This window comes from Convolutriloba macropyga, chromosome 2 (assembly GCF_964194025.1).
Source record: "Convolutriloba macropyga chromosome 2, txConMacr16.3, whole genome shotgun sequence".
In the NCBI taxonomy this organism is placed as follows: Eukaryota; Metazoa; Xenacoelomorpha; order Acoela; family Convolutidae; genus Convolutriloba; species Convolutriloba macropyga.
Genome location: NC_134469.1, coordinates 52,737,845 through 52,756,962, shown reverse-complemented (window position 1 = coordinate 52,756,962; position 19,118 = coordinate 52,737,845). Strand labels below are relative to the sequence as shown.

At 35.9% G+C, this 19,118-nt stretch overlaps 1 protein-coding gene across 1 annotated transcript in view; it reads left to right on the top strand.

The window, feature by feature from the left end:
* Window positions 1–19,118, top strand: part of LOC142358762 (receptor-type tyrosine-protein phosphatase N2-like) — a 111,328-nt gene that overhangs the window by 76,586 nt on the left and 15,624 nt on the right. Inside the window, exons 16-17 of the mRNA XM_075410337.1 lie at window positions 88–142; window positions 4,004–4,225. Coding sequence (XP_075266452.1) covers window positions 88–142; window positions 4,004–4,225 — 277 coding nt within the window. The remainder of the gene's footprint in view (window positions 1–87; window positions 143–4,003; window positions 4,226–19,118) is intronic.

The window sequence follows — 19,118 nt, the reverse complement described above, 5'->3', positions numbered from 1 at the left end:
CGAATTTCCGTGCATGCTTTATAAGAGGTTAGAGTGAATCTATTCTGGGGATTAGTTAATGATTTTGATGCTATTTGACTGTTTCAGGAATGAAGAACCCTGTGGTGGTAACTTGGACATAAGCACCGGACATATAGTACTGGTAAGTTGTCGCATTGCCTCTTACCACTGGCATCTGGGTGACATCAGTAAAACTTACATCTTTAATTTCCCTAATCGAGAACAAATTTTGAAGCAAAAATTTTGCCCTTGAACTTTACGATTTTAAGCAGATGAACTCAACTGGTTGCAGTTTGCTAACGTTAAATGAAAAGTGCGCCAAAATTGGTGTCAATATATCACTATTAATCTTAATAGTGACTTATAAAAAGCTCTAATGATGTCATTTGAAGCACCTTAGTGAACTTCCATTTCCTACCTCCCCTCGCCTCATTTAAGCAGGCTGCAATATCTTAGTCGAGAGCAATTCTTCTGACGTTAGTGGGTTACGTGTGTACGTTTTTTTCACTTAATCTTTTGTAGCTGCGAAATGTGATGGTTTTATTCTGAAGAAAGTTTTGTCTCAGACGAATATGACATCTTATTTATGATATGCGATGAGATTCCAATCTCATGTATCACGTTTTAGTTGACTGTTTTCAGTTTCATACCTCGAGTTGTTTGTTCCTCTCGACAGGCTTTTTTATGCAGAGCTTTTTACAAATCAAGGAATTCGAATTGTATTGGTGTGCTATCTTTTTTCAGATCTGTTCAAAATTTTTTGACCTCTTCTTTTCAATGAGAAATGAAATTGGAGTAGTGATTTTAGTCACGCTGGAGAAGTAAGAGGAGCAAAAATCGAGTAGTTAAGAGGCGTGACTTCACTTTTAAAGTGAAGTGAAAGATTGGTGTTTAAACAGATTTGCGGTTTTTGAGAGCGATTTTTTTCACGTGCGGCAATTTGACTTCTGTTTTAGCTGTTAATTTTCTTTAGGAATACTTTTAAAAGGCTATACGTATATTCTAACAATGTAAAGTTGCATATGTGTAAGTTCTTTAAAAGGCAACCAATGTTTTTTAAAGACTTCCACTTTTTGTCTTCCTGAAATAAGTGACTTTTTTGGATGTTGCCCGTTTTTTCGTTCTTTTTGTTTTGTTTTGAATCCCGTCAATGATAAGTCTCAATGGCTCTACTTGGCATTTTGAAATTCTTTACCTAGATCAAACGATCTTTTTTAGTTTTTTGTTTTGCCACTTAATCTCATTAAGTACTGCTCTAAATGGCTCTCTTGCGAGTCCCATTTTTTATCACTTTTTAAGATTTTAACATCAAATAGTTTCAACTATTTTGACGCCCTTTGATTTTAAAAATTTTCAGTTTAATAGCCGCCGTCAATCTCTCGAACGGCTATTATTTAGGCGCTCTCCTTTAATTTGCTTTACCTTTTGATCACGTTTTTCGTTTTACATAAATCACAACTTTCACGTTCGACTCCCGACTTCACTCACTTTTTCAACTGAATGGTTTTTAAATCCATTCACTCAATGTATTACGCAGGATAGTGAATACAGTCAAGGTCGAAAGTGCAAAAGCAAAAGAGACGGGATAAACCGATAAAGCCTGGTCATTAAGTCATTGAGAATTAGGTTATCAAAGGTCATTACAGTGTTTGCTAGCTGACATTGGTATTAAGATTATTAGCTTTCAGTTTAGAAGCTGAATTAAGTATAGTTTTAGAATGCAACTGCACGCCGAATTATAAAGTTTTTTGTCAGTAAAAAAAAGTTCGTCCAATATCTCTTTAATATCCGCGTCAGCAATTCCAGGCGGCTATTATTGCGCTCCTTTTTTTAACTTCGTCTAACAGATTCTGGTTTTGTCTTACCCTGCGTCCCGCGTTTCTGTTTTTTACGTCAATTGCGTGACTTACCACACTCAATGAAATTACTTCTGAACTCAATAGTGTGCATCTAAGTAGTGCCAAACATATATGCCCTGATTCTTGTTCTTGATTATTAGAGTCTTGAGTTTTTGATTTCGAATTTTAATTTTGAAAAGCCCTTTTAAGGTTTTCTCCTTATAGAGCTTATGTGTCATAAAAATGACAGTCCGAATCTAACCCAAAAAGTGTAGTGGTCTATTAAAGGACTGGTGGTCATAGCAGCCACAAGCATCTATCGCGGCTATTTTTCGGCAATATGCTATGTTTTTCTGTTTCTGTTTAAATCGTGATGTGCATCAAGCTGGTCAACGGCGGCTATTTTCCGGCAATCTGCCGGCTATGTTTTTTGTCCCCTTTTGTTGTAGTTTTCAATGTTCTGTCACTTGATCTCATCAATGATGGGTCTCATTAGCTTTCTATTTATGCGTGTTTGAGCCTAGCTTGTTTTTCGAACAGCGACTTTTCAAAAATTGAGATTTTTTTCTGCTTGACTATTTTTGCTATCTTGTCGGGTAGTCTCATTAAAGATAGGTCTCATTTGTTCTTGACGTACAAAATAGGGAAAAATTTGAAGAGACCTAAAAAACTCAGCGCACCTATGCAATCCGAATAAAACGTGATAATTGTAATAGTGTGATAAACCCACAGGCCCAATTTCAGATGCCAGGTGTTTAAACTTTGTTTGTTCTAGGCTTTTTAGCAGATTTACTGTTTAATATTCGCGTCCTCAATTCCAGGCGGCTATTATAGCACTCCTAATTTTTTGCAATTCAAAGAATTTGAATTGTATTGGGGCGCTGTCTTTTTTTAAGATCTGTTCACACGTTTTCATGATTTTTGAAGTCAAATTGGAGTGGTGATTTTGGTCACGCCGAAACAGGAAATGGAGCGAAAGAGCGAGTGGTTTTGCGGCGTGAAATTGTTCTGATCTAATTTCAAAATAGAGTGAGAAAACAGTGTTTGAACAAAAATTCGCTTTCTCACTAGTGGTTTTTTTTGTTCACATGCGGCAATTTCACTTTGATTTTTACGGTTTTTTCGATTTTTATCTCTGTTTTTTTTAGAAATGGTTTTCCCAATTCACTCCTAGTCCGTTCTAGGTCTAGTTTTTGGTTCAGTCAATGAAAATTCTTTGAATTGTACGTCAGGACTTGTCCTGCTATGTTTTTTACTTCGTCTAACAGATTTTTGTTTCGTCTTACCCTGACTTCTGAACTCACTTAAGGAACTTTAAGTTTTATGAACATTTACTTATTATTAAAGGTCAATAGTGTGCATCTAAGTAGAGCCAAACATATATGCACTAATTCTTCATTATTAGAGTCTTGAGTTTTTATTTTTAATTTTAATTTTGGGATCTCCGTTTGTGCCCCCACCCCCCAGTACGTTATGCGCCCCCCAGTTACAGAGCACGTTCCATTACATAGTAAGTCATTATGTAAAAAATATTGCACGTGCATCTGAGGGGTGCAAATAATATGCGCGCACTAAGCTGAGGGGGCACAAACGGAAAAGATCCTAATTTTGAAAAACCCTATTAGGGCTTTCTCCTTATAGAGCTTATGTGTCTCATAAAAATGACAGTCCAAAGCTAACCCAAAAATTCCAGTGGTCTATTAAAGGACTGGTGGTCGATCTGTCTATCTAATCTCTTTAGTTGTTTCAATTCATGGAAGGCCCCAAGCGTCTATCGCGGCTATTTTCCGGCAATCTTCCGGCTATGTTTATTGGTATCGATACTACTCACTATTACGAAACAAGAGTATATATGAATACGAAATCCCATCAAAATAGCATGCATGGTTAACATTTTTAGAAACTCAGTTTTTTCTGTTCGTGTTTCGGTTCTAATCGGGATCATGATATTGACTTGTGACATTCCACCTTGTAACATCTCTTCAAGATTAAGACCGACTACCAATGCATATGAGTCACTTTCCGTGTTTTCTGTAATAGTTTATTTCCACTGAGGTAGATCATTGAAATCAGTGGCGACTTTTACGGAGATCTGCTCGATATGTAGGAAATTTGTGCGCATATCATTTGTGTGTTATCAGAAAATTGACCAATAACATTTGTAGGCGTATATGGAGTCTCATTTGCACGACAAGAGTCAGCTAGATGCGGAGTGGGAGGCACTGTGTGCGTATGAACCAGAAGAAGTGTCTTTTGCGAGGGCAACCTGTGTGGCCAACCAGGACAAGAACCGCTACCCCACTGCACTCCCATTCGACCACAACTGCATCGCACTTAACCCACAGAGTGCACAGGGCTACGGAGACTACATCAACGCATCGGCAATTGTTAGTGCAACCATGGTTGATGTTTGTGGTGAATTCTGATTCTAGATGGTCTACGTCGCTAAATTTGTTCAGTACTTAAATAATGTTTAGGGATGAATATTGACACTGAAAGCTGCGAATTTAGTGATGATTAATGAAACATATGATTGAGAGAAGTCTTTATGGAGAAAAACTAAATGCACCAAAACCTCACAGGAAAAAAATGATTGGTGACGGCTAACCCTTTTTATAGCTGCGAAGCTGTAGGCTGAGCGGAGCTATATTGAGGTATTGGAGCACAGAAAAGAACTTAGAAAATATCTTAGAGCTTAGAAACTTAACTTATGTTGATAAACTCAGAAAGAAAACAAACTTACCAGATTTATAATGACAACTGCAGCTCACAATTTAGAAAATGAATGTAAATCAGTTTAGATCTGTATGTTTGTCAAATATTGATATTTATCTACTAATATTGAATAGGAAATGCAACTTTGTGAACCATCTCAAGTGAAGTAAATTTTGCATGTAATAATGAAATGACGCCCACTCATACGCCCCAAAATCGCCTGATTTTTGATACATTAACCTTTTAACAAATGTACACTGTAAATGTTATATTTATCTTTTAGACTATATATACGACTGATTTTTGCTAAAATCTTCACAATTTTCTTCTCTTTTGAATCTCCTAAAATTAATTCTTATTCTCTCAAATATCTTTTGAGCTTCAATCTCTAACGTGCCAAAACTTGTCCCGCCTCATCGGGGTTGTTGCGCTACAGTGTTCGTAATCCTGCTAACAGGTTATGGGCCCAGCCATCAGACCGGTGACAAGCTAATAGAGTTTTGGTTGAGATTGTAGTGTCAGTGTTGGCAGTTTTAGCTCTTCTAGATTGACGAGAGTTAAGATATTAAAATTGTGATTTCCCTCTTAAATAAAAGCTAAATCAGAAATTGTTAAAAAAATTGAAGTTTAAACTTCATAATGGAACCATCAAACAATAGTTTGAAATGGATGACGTTTAGCGGGTTGGCTGAGGACTACCCAACATGGAGCACTCGTTTCCCTGCACAAACCAATGGCCTCTTCGATACGCTCACAGACACAGTTGAGCTACCTGACAGGCCGGCACCACTTGCGCACTGAGGGAAGATGCCAATGATTTGCAAAGGCGAGAACACGAGGCACAGACTCAAGCTAGAGCTACAGCAGAACCAGAAAATGAGGGCCGCAAAAACCAGATCTGGTGCTACCTAGCAATGACACTAGACGCCAGCAGCCTCATGCTCATTCGGCATGACTGTGAACAACAAGGGTCTCGGAGATGGTCAAAAAGCGTGGCAACTTCTCCAGCAACGCTTCAGAAGCGACGAGACAACCATAGTCATCAGTCTGATGAGGCAGTTGGCCAGACTACAGCTTCGAGAGGACGAAGCCATCCACCAGTACTTCATCAGAGCGCAAGAACTGGTCACCCGATTGCATCATGCTAGTGAGGAGCTTTCTGAGACGCTGTTTAATGCAGTGGTATTGAACGGACTTCCACAACGATACGAGCATTTGTGGTGCAGGAGAGCTTCAATCCTGCAGAGAACTTTGTGGAACTGAGAAAGCGTCTCACCAACTTTGAGGAGAGCCGCAGACAGAGAGATGATGTGGAGGAGGATCAGCACGTTGCCATGTCAACAAAGAATGCTTCTCATCAAATTGGTATACACTCTTCATTCAAATCACATCCTAGGAAGACTTTTTCTAAGACTAGTAGTTCCAAAGGCCCTAGATTGTGTTTTGTATGTAACAAACCTGGACATTTAGCAGCTAGTTGTTACAAAAAAGACAACGCTGTATTTAGTATATGCAAGGCTAAAGGCCACCTAGCAAGTGCATGTAAACATCAACAAAAAAGTCCTCATAAAGGCTTAGCGTCTAGTTTAAGCGCTGACAGCTCATTTGAAGTTTCAAAAACTGATTTAGTAGTAGATTCAGACAGTACTGACAACATGATGATAGATAAACCACAGTTAACAATCCAGATGGAGGAAAAACAAAAGTTGAAGGAATAGGAGATGTAAATGTGGAAGCACGAGACACTAAAGGTGTGCTACATAAGTTGACTTTTGAAAAAGTTCTGCATGTACCAGAGTACAAAACAAACTTAATTTCAGTTTCAAGTTTAGTTCAAAAGCAACACGAATTATTTCACACAAAAGCTAAGTCAGTTCTAAAACTGCGAAGCAAAGAGAGCTTCAGACTGATAAGAAGGGGCAAATTGTTCTTCTTGCCATACAGAAAAGAAAATAAGCACCACTTTTCAAACTTCAAGTGGGGGCACGTATCAAGCAAAACTTTGGCACAAAAGACTTGGACATTTGAACTTTAGAGGTGTAGCAAATACAACAGACGAAGCTTCCCAAGCTTCAGATTTTTGTGAAACTTGTGCTTTGGGAAAAATTTCGAAAAAGCCTGTTCCAATAGTGAGCGATAACAAAGCAACTCAAAAACTAGAAAGAGTTTACTCTGACGTTATTGGACCAGTTAGTCCATCAAGTTTAGGTGGCAACAGATATGCAATTAGTTTCATAGACGAATTCAGTGGCTACGCAGTAGTAAAATTTATGAATTACAAAACGCAGACATTGCAAACTTTCAAAGAGTATGTTGCACAATATGGCCGACCAAACATTTTGAGAACTGATAATGGAACAGAATACAAAAACAAAGCCTTTAAAAATTTTTGCATAAGCAAGGAAATAGCTCCTGAGTTCACAGATCCTGAAACACCCGAGCAAAATGGTGTTGCAGAACGTTTTAATAGAACAGTAGTAGAGTCTGCAAGATGCCTTCTAATAGATTCAAAACTGCCAAAAAGCTATTGGGTTCGAGCAGTAGATACAGCATGTTATGCTAGAAATTTAGTTGTCAAAGACAAAAATACAAACACAGCCTTTGAAAAATTTTTCGGCAGAAAACCGAGAAGCGACCATCTAAAAGTATTTGGTTGTGTAGCCTATTCAAAAAATCGTGATGCCAGTAAGAAATCAAAGTTTGATCCAAAAGCAACAAAGTGCCTGTTCATTGGTTACTCTGATAACACAACAGCTTATCTGTTGCAAAACATAAAAACTAGGCAAATTGTCACTTCTGGAAACGTCAGTTTCAATGAAAACAATCTACCAGGTTTTCAAAATGAAACCGAAGATATATAAGACAGCTTTCTATATCTAGACTTAGACGAAGTAAGAGAAGAACTTCAGGATACAAGCACCTCAAATGAGTTAAGTTCAGAGGTTGAATTAACTGAAACAGAGAGCGTTCAAGAAAGTGAAAACAATACGGATACTGAATTTGATGAAGAAATTAAAGCAGAAAAACCAAGTCCTAGCGTCAAACCAAAGTCCAAAATTAATGTGAAGTTCAATCCACATGTTGCAGTGAAAATCATAGAAAGAAAGCCTTCAAAAATTGCAGTACCTGTCAAAAGCTCACAACACAAAAAAGTAAAACCACCCTCAAGACTGCAAATGATAGGTAAGCTAGGTCAAATAGCAATTCCTTCAGGAGACCAAAAGAGCTTCCAACTTTGGTCAGAGTACGATGAAATGAAAAGATTGAGAAAGGAAGCAGCTCAAGATAGAGAACTTAAGCGAAGTGATAGGTCTAGAGCGCCTCCGGAACGTTTTGGTAAAAGCTATTCTCATGCTGTTCAAAGCAAATTAACAAAAAATTTCATCGAGCCTGAAAACTTTGAAAACGCAATTAATTCTGAACAAAAAGACAAATGGCTTGAAGCAATGAAAACAGAGATAGAAAGTTTAATTGAAACACAAACTTGGGACTTAGTTTCAAAAGAAAAGGGACAAAATATTATTCCTGGCCGATGTGTGTACAAAATTAAACATGATTCAAATGGAAATATCGATAAGTTTAAAGCTCGTTATGTAGCAAAAGGTTTTACACAAATTGAAGGAATTGAATATTCGGATACCTTTGCTCCCACAAGCAAACCTGAAACCTTTAAAATTCTACTAGATTTAGCTGCTATCGAAAACTTCTTTTTAAAACAAATGGATGTAAAAGCAGCTTATTTGCATCCTAAAATAGACGAAGAAGTCTATCTAGAACAACCAAAAGGTTTTGAAAAATTAGACAGCAATGGCAACATGTTAGTTTGTAAGCTTAAAAAATCAATATATGGACTGAAGCAAGCAGCCAAAAACTGGTATCAGGAGCTTTCAACTTTTCTAATTCAGCAAGGTTTTGAGAGAAGTAAACACGATTACTGTCTTTTTATAAAAAAAACAAAGAAAATGACAAACTTTGTTCTAACCTGGGGTGATGACTTAGTCATAGCAGGAAATAGTCAAACCGAGATCGACAAATTGAAAAATTCACTAGAATCAAAGTTTAAAATGGACGACAGAGGAGATCTTGAATGGTTTCTTGGAATGAGAATTCTGAAAACGGAAAAAGGAATAACTTTAGATCAAGAAAAGTACACTCAAAACATTTTAGAACAGTTCAATATGCAAGACTGCAAACCAAGGAAAACGCCAGCAGAAAATAACCTAAAACTTGAAGTAGCTCAGGAAGATTCAGTAAGAGTAGATTCACATGAGTTTAGAAGTCTAGTAGGTTCATTACTTTACCTAGCTAAGCAAACTAGACCAGATATCATGTGGATCACAAATGTCTTATCACGCTTCATGAATGACCCAACTGTTGAGCATTTCAATGCTGGCAAGCGTGTGTTGAGATACCTACATTATACTAAATCTCTTAGACTCTTTTTCCCATCAACCAGCGACAGCACTCTAGTTGGCGAAACAGATGCAGACTGGACTGGAGGCGTAAATGATAGACGATCGACCACAGGATACTATTTCAAGCTGGGAGACAGTGGGGTATCTGTCAGTTGGCAAGTCAAGAAGCAACCGACAGTGTCACTCTCATCTTGTGAGGCAGAATACCAGGGTCTAGCTGCTGCGGTGCAAGAAGCCATCTTCTTGCGTGGTCTTCTCAGAGAACTGGGGTACGAACAGTTTGAGCCCACAACCATTGGAGAGGACAACCAGAGTTGCATAAAGCTTGCAACTAACCCGGTGCTTCACAAACGATCCAAACACATCGACACGAAATATCATTTCATCCGAGAACGAGTTGATGACAACTCAATCAAATTGATCTACACGCCAACAGATGAAATGGCAGCAGATCTTCTGACAAAATCTTTGCCACAGCAGAAAGTAGAACAACATCGAGAACAACTATTGGGCGAGTCCAGATTGTTACCTAGCGGCAACAATCTGAGTGGGGGTATTGGAGCACAGAAAAGAACTTAGAAAATATCTTAGAGCTTAGAAACTTAACTTATGTTGATAAACTCAGAAAGAAAACAAACTTACCAGATTTATAATGACAACTGCAGCTCACAATTTAGAAAATGAATGTAAATCAGTTTAGATCTGTATGTTAGTCAAATATTGATATTTATCTACTAATATTGAATAGGAAATGCAACTTTGTGAACCATCTCAAGTGAAGTAAATTTTGCATGTAATAATGAAATGACGCCCACTCATACGCCCCAAAATCGCCTGATTTTTGATACATTAACCTTTTAACAAATGTACACTGTAAATGTTATATTTATCTTTTAGACTATATATACGACTGATTTTTGCTAAAATCTTCACAATTTTCTTCTCTTTTGAATCTCCTAAAATTAATTCTTATTCTCTCAAATATCTTTTGAGCTTCAATCTCTAACGTGCCAAAACTCGTCCCGCCTCATCGGGGTTGTTGCGCTACAGTGTTCGTAATCCTGCTAACAGGTTATGGGCCCAGCCATCAGACCGGTGACAAGCTAATAGAGTTTTGGTTGAGATTGTAGTGTCAGTGTTGGCAGTTTTAGCTCTTCTAGATTGACGAGAGTTAAGATATTAAAATTGTGATTTCCCTCTTAAATAAAAGCTAAATCAGAAATTGTTAAAAAAAAATTGAAGTTTAAACTTCATAATGGAACCATCAAACAATAGTTTGAAATGGATGACGTTTGCCTGACAGGCCGGCACCACTGAGGGAAGATGCCAATGATTAGTAAAGGCGAGAACACGAGGCACAGACTCAAGCTAGAGCTACAGCAGAACAAGAAAATGAGGGCCGCAAAAACCAGATCTGGTGCTACCTAGCAATGACACTAGACACCAGCAGCCTCATGCTCATTCGGCATGACTGTGTGAACAACAAGGGTCTCGGAGATGGCCAAAAAGCGTGGCAACTTCTCCAGCAACGCTATTATTGGCCTTCTCTTGGTTTTTTTACATATCAAAGAATTTGAATTGAATTGGGGCGCTGTCTTTTTTTAAGATCTGTTCACACATTTTCATGATTTTTGAAGTCAAATTGGAGTAGTGATTTTGGTCACGCCGAAACAGGAAATGGAGCGAAAAAGCGAGTAGTTTTGCGGCGTGAAATTTTTTTGCTCTAATTTTAAAGTAGAGTGAGAATACGGTGTTTGAACAAAAATTCGCTTTATCGGTAGTGGTTTTTTCACATGCGGCAGTTTCTCTCTGATTTTTACTGTTTTTTCGATTTTTTGGATTGGATTTTTTCTAAATGGTTTTCCCAATCCATTCATAGTCCGTTCTAGGTCTAGTTTTCTGTTGAGTCAATGAAAATTATTTGAATTGTACGTCAGGACTTGTCCTGCTATGTTTTTTGTTTCGTCGTCTGACGCTCTTTTTTCGTTTTAAATTTATTCACACAGCAAAGCTGAAAAAGTCAAATTTTCTGAATGACTTCTTCCTCTCACTAACGGCGTTTGCGTGCGTGACGTCATTTCCCAAATTTTCTAGAGAAAGTATATAAGGCATTTGCGTGATTAGATTTTGATCAGTTACCTCACTCAATAAAATGACTTTTGCAATTTAAAACTTAAGTTTAATTTGACTTTGTTTAAGATCAAAGGAACTCATATGTGCAGTAAAGGTCCCTAATAAGAGGCTTCTGCGGGATGAATTTTAACAAGCTTTTTTAATTTATCGCGGAATGTTTTTACCTACGTTTTTTGAGCGGCGTCTTTTTTTTCAATTTAGATCTTTATCTGTTTCTTTCTCTATTATATGGCATGCAGGTCTATTCTTTCGCAGCTATTCCGGCAATCTGCCGGCTATGTTTTAATTGCTCTAAAACAAAGCAATTATATTAGTCCTGTTGGTCTTTTTTTATGCGATTTTTTGCTTGACCGATTTTTCTTTGGGCATTAAGTTTCATTAGAGGCCCTTAGCCGCGTCTAGTAATCCTTCAAGTGCTTAGCGTGATGAAGCTAATGGGAAGGTCGTAGTTTAAGGTTAAAAGGAAATTGAGGCTGGTTAAAATTGATAAAGGTCTTTTGCAATATATACGCACTTTTTCTGACCTTTTTAAATCAGTTTTTGCACTCGTCATTTTGAAGCGTTTGTCATATTTCTCGTTCATCTACCTTCAGCAGATAATAAATCTTTTTCAAGGCTTGTGCGTGAGTTAATAAGAATATTTAATCGTATCATTTCTGGACTTCAGGGTAAAAGCTTCAAGAGTTTTCGCGTTGATTATTTTTTCGTTCAATTTGTTTGATTATTTGTTTCTCATTTTTTGAGATTGTCTCTTCGGTTGAGGTTGTTTAATTGATCTGCTGGTCAGGTACATTAATTCTCAATTTTTTATTCAATTCTTTGGATTTTGTTTTAGGACCTTGTATGTTTTTTGGTAAACATTCATTTTCTGTACTTCAATTGCAATCGGTGTCGGTAAGAAATGGCGCCAATTTTGGGCAATGTGTCGGGGTTATTTGCTTCTTTCCCTTAATTATCATTTGAGAAGCAGCTGCTTAGCAAGACAATTTAAAAAGAACGCAGTCAGTGTCGGAAAGCGTAGTCAAATGGAGACGGATAAACCCATCAATTGACTTTTCGATGCTAGTTTCATTCTTCGCTCTTTCTTTCAAAGTTTTTTCAACTTTGAACTTTGTTCTAATTAGTCTTAATTACCTGATCAATTGCTTATTTCTAAAAATACTAATTTCTGTATCTCCATTTGAAAACGAGTGTGTCAAAGTACGAAATCCTCTCAAAATAGCACACATTTTTGGCATCTTTTAAAGCAAAGTATCAATTTTTAATTGCTCTTGAACGAAGTTCATTGCAATTATTGTAAACGCGTGTCTTTTTTTTGCAAAATTTTCGCTTGACGGTTTTGACTTTTCGAGTGACTTTTACGCCCTTGACTTGCGTTTCGCGTGATCTAAAATTCTCTCTCAATCACAATTCCAAGCAGCTGAACTCAATTGGCGGCAATTTAATACTAAAAGTTTATTTGAAGCCCACTATTGTACTTCTTAGTCCCATTTAGGATCCCCCCCCCCGACTGAAGCAGGTTGCAATTGATTAGAGCTCTCTCTAGTCGTTCGAGAGCAATTCTTCCGACGTTTAGTCGGTTACGTTATTTTCTGTTCTTCTCCATCCCAATCGTGTAAATGGGAATAAACGGCGACTTTTTTTCGACAATCTGTCTGGTATTTTTTGTGCATAACTCTTTTCTGGTTTTTCCATTCCAATATGAACTATTTTTTCTTAATGTAGTCAACCAGTGGTTGAACGGAGACGATAGCACAATGCCTGGTGAGAGTTATTCTTTTGAAGCGGCAAATTAATTTGAAGTCGGAACCTATTTTGGCTGAGAAGAATTGCGAAGGAGTTCAAACCTCGCAGATCAAATTGTTAAATTTTTAAAAATATTTTTTGAAAACGTTTCACGCTTTTTTGTTTATCACCCTGTTAAACAATCTCCTTATGCGTAAGGCCTCTGTCAACCCCTGTCTCTCATTTGAGATCAATTTGTACAACATCAATTATGTTTTTTAGCATAACTGCATTGGTTATCAATTTGTGCATGGTTTTGGGCGTTCTCGAAAATATTCATCAGCGTCAAGTTTTTCAGCGTCATCTTATCTGCATCAAATCTGTTCAATAAAGTTGAAGAAATGGAATAAATCGTGGTCTATAAAACGTGTGATGTAGCTTATAACAATTGTTGAGAGGCATCGCGAATTGGTATCCAATGTTGTTTTATAAATCTACAGTTCAGAAGCTGAGTTTAGCCTGATTGGTTAATTTAAATTCATATTTTCTGATCTGGAACTTTTCACTTCCTGACTTTCTCCCATTGCAATCCACCTCGTCTGATGTCTTAGCTAAACGAGAGCAACTGTCATTAGCTAGCAGTCTGTTTAGTTTCGCCGCATTTGAAAGACATAGAAGTGTCTTTTGTGGTTCAAGATTGATTGGACCAGCAAGTTTTTTGAAATAAAAAGATCGATAAAGAAAAGCCTGGCCATTTAACAAGAAAGATGTGTTGTATAGTATGGCGAGTTAGCTGATTGTGTAATTTTTTCGATTCATTCTTTTAGTGTTGCATCTTTGAATATCAGAGGACAGTTCAGTTGTTCGGTGCTGGTAATTGTTAAATTATAGTATTACTGATTTAAAGTGTTGTGAAAGAATTTAAAGCTCATTTGATATGATTGCTTTGTAATTGTCTGTTCGCATTTTAGCTCGCAGGTGATATATTATGTGGTCTGATTATCAGGGCTTCGAAATTTTTGTTGAATTGTAATGGAAAATGCTGCGCTTTCCTTTAAGTTTGTATTGCTTTTCATCACTTTTTAATGAAATATTTTCATATCTAATTCACAGGATAAAATAAAACTTTCATTCGTGAAGTTGTTGAACGTTAAGTTTAATACTTGAGTGAAGTTTAATCTCGGCCTGTTGGTTCAAATTTCTTACCAGACTTACCATTGTTCACAGAACGATAAAAAATATTGTGCAAATTTTATTCCCAAATTGTTGTTGATGATGAAGGACAACTCGAACATCGTTCCTTAAAGGTTTTGGATTCTTTTGGAAAATGCTGTGCTTTGTTTTAATTTTCGTTCAATATAGCCTCACAGCGATATCTGGGGCTATTATTGTCCCTTTCTTGGTTTTTTACATCCAAAGAACTGGGATTGTATTGGAGTTTTGTGGTTTTTACAATCCAAGAATTGAATTGTATTGGGGATCTGTCGTTTCTACTAAAGAATTTGATTTGTATTGGTGTGCTGCCTTTAAGATCTGTGCATATTTTTTACCTTTTCTTTTCAATGAGAAGTTAAATTTGTGCAGTGATTTTAATCACGCTGGAGTAGTAAGAGGAGAGAAAAAATGAGTAGTCATAAGGCTTGATGTTGTTTCAAACTGCTCTAAAGTTAATTGAGAAAAAGGTGTTCAATCAAACAGATTTTGTTAATGAAAGCAAATTTTTTTACGTGCGGCAATTTGACTTCTAATTTTGCTGTTTTCGCTTCATTTTCACTGCGAATATTTTGAAAGGTGATAAGTGTGCTCTAATAAAATATAGTCGTAGTTGTTTGAAACTCAAAAGGAAACAACTGGTTTTCAAAACTTGGGCCCTATTGGTCTTCATAAAAAATAAGTGATCTTTCAGATTTTGCCTATTGTAGCTCGTGGTTAGTTGTATAGTGTCATTAATGAGGGGTCTTATGGCTCTCTGTTGAGGTTAATTCATAATAATTTTTCGATTAAAAAATCGAACTGTTTTAACGAATTTGACACTACTTTTCAATTAAATTTAACGATTTTTTTGGTTTTTTCCTCTTTTTTTCTTTTTTATGTTCTTTGTCAGCCCCACGTGGACATCTCTGAGTTGGTTCAATATGAGTCACAATATTTGAATTAATTGAACGCTTTTGTTGCATATCTAATTTTTTGGACAAAACTTGCGTTCCAAAAATATTACTTTATATTGATTTTGGCCTTTTTTTGTTCTCTAGTTTTTCTGTCGTTATATCTCATGAATGATGGATCCCATTGGTCATTTTATTAGTCATTTTTGAGGTAATCGCTTTTAAATTTCAAAACTAAAGTCTCTTATCGGATTTAACACATCTTTGGATTTTTTAGATGAAACTTTTTTTTAGATTTTGCAAATTCTGGAATTCTTTTTTATTAGAGTTTACTTGTTCTGTCACTTAATCTCACGAATTATTCGTTACTAGGTTCTCTGTTTATTCATGTTTGAATCTATTTATTAGTTTCATTCATTGTGAACTGTTTTCACGACTTCCAAAATATTTATCTTAAAAATATTGTGATTTTTTTTTATTTTTGCCCCTTTTTTTCGTAATTGTTTTATCCCATTCAGTCATTAATATAGGTCCCTTAGTCATTAATATAGTCTTTTTTGCTCTGTAATTAGGCATTATTGAATGCATTAAGGGGAAACAATTTAATGCTAATAAAGTTCTTGAATTTGCGACCATTTGTTCCAAAAAATTTTTTGAGTCTTTGATTGTCTGCATTTGTTGCCACTTTTGTAACGTGGCCTCCAATTTATATTCATTGTTTTCTTTAAGTGGAAATGCGATTTATATCTGTAGACAACAGGAAAGAAATACAACCTTTGAGCTTTTTTTATCTCTGTTTCAATGGCTTTGGTGCCACTTTTTTGTAACGAAACTGATCGTAAAGGTAGGTTTTTGCCAAATGTTTGTTGGCTTTTTACTTTGTCGCCGAGGTTTTCTACTAAATTAGCGTTTGCTGTCTAAGCTACCATTGTGTAAAGGATTTTCGAATTTCACGTTGTTTGACATAATAACGTCCATAACCCTATTTCTGTTCAAGTGAAAATAAAAATGTTTAGACTTGTGTAGTATTGTTTACTTTCGTGAAGGTCTTGGTTTATGAATTGTTCATTGTCGGAGGCTGCCTATTTAAGGAGACTGATAGTGCTGTCTTCTGTTTATTCAATTCTTTGATTTGCAATTCAAGACCTCTCGTGCTATGTTTTTTTTTGTAAGATGATTTTACACATTTTTTATGACTATGATCTTTAAAAACGGTAAGACCCAGTGGGCTTTAAGTTTCATTAGTGACCTAAAGCCAGCTTCAGTAGTTGTTTAAGTGCCTATGGTAGTGCAGCTACTGTTAGGCCCTAAATCCGGATTAAAAAGTCAGTTGATAAAGTTTTTCAAGATATAATTACTTTTTAAGACCATTTTATGAGCTAAATGTTTTGGTACCGAAAACATGCACACGGCAAATTATACTATTGTTTGCGATTGTCAAGCTTTTTGATTAAATTTTTCATTTTTTGAGTTTTTCTAGCCTTAAGTCCCAGGAAAGCTCCTCCTGGGTTTCATAATAGTCTTCTGCATAATTTCTAGTGACAATGGTTTGGTTTTCAACATTTTATTATCGCATTTTATAGCAATTTTTGATAAAATTTGCAATTTTTCATGTTTTTTAAAACTTTCGGTTAATATTTTTTTTGGTTGATCAGGCCCCAAGGCCAGTGAAACCTCCTCTTGGTTTTGGTAGTATGTATAGCTGTATAGCTGCTGGGTGCAATGGAAGGGTTTTCAACCTTGTACTATCACAAATTTTTGCAGTTTTTATGAAAAAATTTTACTTTAATTTTGATCATATTCTGTCTATATCATTTTTTGAGAGGCAGTGAATGTTTGTGAATTTGGAATACTGGGGACAACCAAATGATTCTGAAGATAATAATATCACAAAATTTAGCATCATTAATTTGTTTTCAAATATTTTGAAAATGTTTTTCATTTTATGAGCTTACCGGTCTTTTAGGGTAAACGCGCCTTTTTAAGCTCTTGCAGTAGGGTTTTTGGACAAATTCGGTACACATATAAATAGTTTGGAATTTGAATTTTGCGAAATTCAGAAACTCAGCAAACTTTGCCATTTTCATTTTTAATAAAGTATTTGTCATTTATCGAGTTTTTGTATTTAGTGGCCAATAAACCACTTTCAAGGCTTGTGCGTAGATCAATCGCTCTAATTAAATGGATCATATTCGTCCTTCAGTGTAAAAGCTTCAAGAGTTTTAATAATGATCTTAGTTTTGTTTCGTTTGTTTGAGTATTTTAGTTTCTCAACTTTTGACACATTTTGCCTTCTTTGGCTGTCTTTGGATTCTTTGGATCTGCTAGTCAGATACAGTAGTGCAAAGATTTTTTTTCAGTTCATTAGACGGTGTTTCAGGGCTTGTCCTGCTAGGTTTTTTGTAAGAGGTTTTACACCTTTTTCCATAAATTAGAGCTTTCAAAACGGGATAAACAGGGTAAGATCAGCGGGCATCAATTTTCATTGCACCCTTAGCTGGAGCTGGTTTTCGTATTCGCTGAAGTGCGTGGAAATGTACAGCTGCTGGTAAGGCCCTAATTCTACGTTAAAATGCCCGTTTAATGAGTTTTGGGCCCAAATTTTTTTTTGTTTTTTGGGTCATTTTAAGTTTTTTTTTGTCAGTTGTGACGTCTGTGAAAGTTGATAAACTTTTTTTTGCAAGACATAAATATTTTTATGGCAATTTTATGAGACCATTGTTTGGTAGTCATTTCATGAGCTTATCGATCTCTATGAGCGTATGAACTGTTTTAGCTCTTGCAGGCGGTTTACTGGACAAATTCGATACACAAATAGAAACGTTTCAAACACAATATAACGAAATTTAGAATTTTTCAGTAATTTTTGCCATTTTCAATTTTAAAGTGTTTGTCAAGTTTATCAAATTTTCTTTCTTTTGTGGCCAATAAACCCCTTTCAAGGCATATGCGTGGGTCAATCGCTATATTTAAATTGATAAAACTCGTCCTTCAGTGTAAAAGCTTCAAGAGTTTTAGCAATGATTATATTTTTGGTTTGTTTGATTATTGAATTTTCTCAATTTTTGAGACCGTTTGCTTTTTTGGCAGGCATTGTTCAATTGATTTGCTAGTCAGATAGTAGTTCTAAGTTTTTCAAGATATAATTACTTTTTAAGACCATTTTATGAGCTAAATGTTTTGGTACCGAAAACATGCACACGGCAAATTATACTATTGTTTGCGATTGTCAAGCTTTTTGATTAGTTTTGTCATTTTTTGAGTTTTTCTAGCCTCAAGTCCCAGGAAAGCTCCTCCTGGGTTTCATAATAGTCTTCTGCATAATTTCTAGTGACAATGGTTTGGTTTTCAACAATTTATTGTCGCAATTTATAGCAATTTTTGATAAAATTTGCAATTTTGCATATTTTTTAAAACTTTCGGTTAATATTTTTTTGGTTGATCAGGCCCCAAGGCCAGTGAAACCTCCTCTTGGTTTTGATAGTATGTATAGCTGTATAGCTGCTGGGTTCAATGGAAGGGTTTTCAACATTGTACTATCACAAATTTTTGCAGTTTTTGTGAAAAAATTTTACTTTAATTTTGATCATATTCTGTCTATATCAATCTTTGAGGGGCAGTGAATGTTTGTGAATTTGGAATACGGGGGACAACCAAGTGATTCTGAAAATAATAATATCACGAAATTTAGCATCATTTATTTGTTTTCAATTATTTTGAAAATGTTTTTCATTTTATGAGCTTACGGGTCTTTTAGGTTAAACGCGCCTTTTTAAGCTCTTGCAGTTGGGTTTTTGGACAAATTTGGTACACATATGAATAGTTTAGAATTTGAATTTTGCGAAATTCAGAAACTCAGCCAACTTTGCCATTTTCAATTTTAATAAAGTATTTGTCATTTATCGAGTTTTTGTATTTAGTGGCCAATAAACCACTTTCAAGGCTTGTGCGTAGATCAATCGCTCTAATTAAATGGATCATATTCGTCCTTCAGTGTAAAAGCTTCAAGAGTTTTAATAATGATCTTAGTTTTGTTTCGTTTGTTTGAGTATTTTAGTTTCTCAACTTTTGACACATTTTGCCTTCTTTGGCTGTCTTTGGATTCTTTGGATCTGCTAGTCAGATACAGTAGTGCAAAGATTTTTTTCTCAGTTCATTAGACGGTGTTTCAGGGCTTGTCCTGCTAG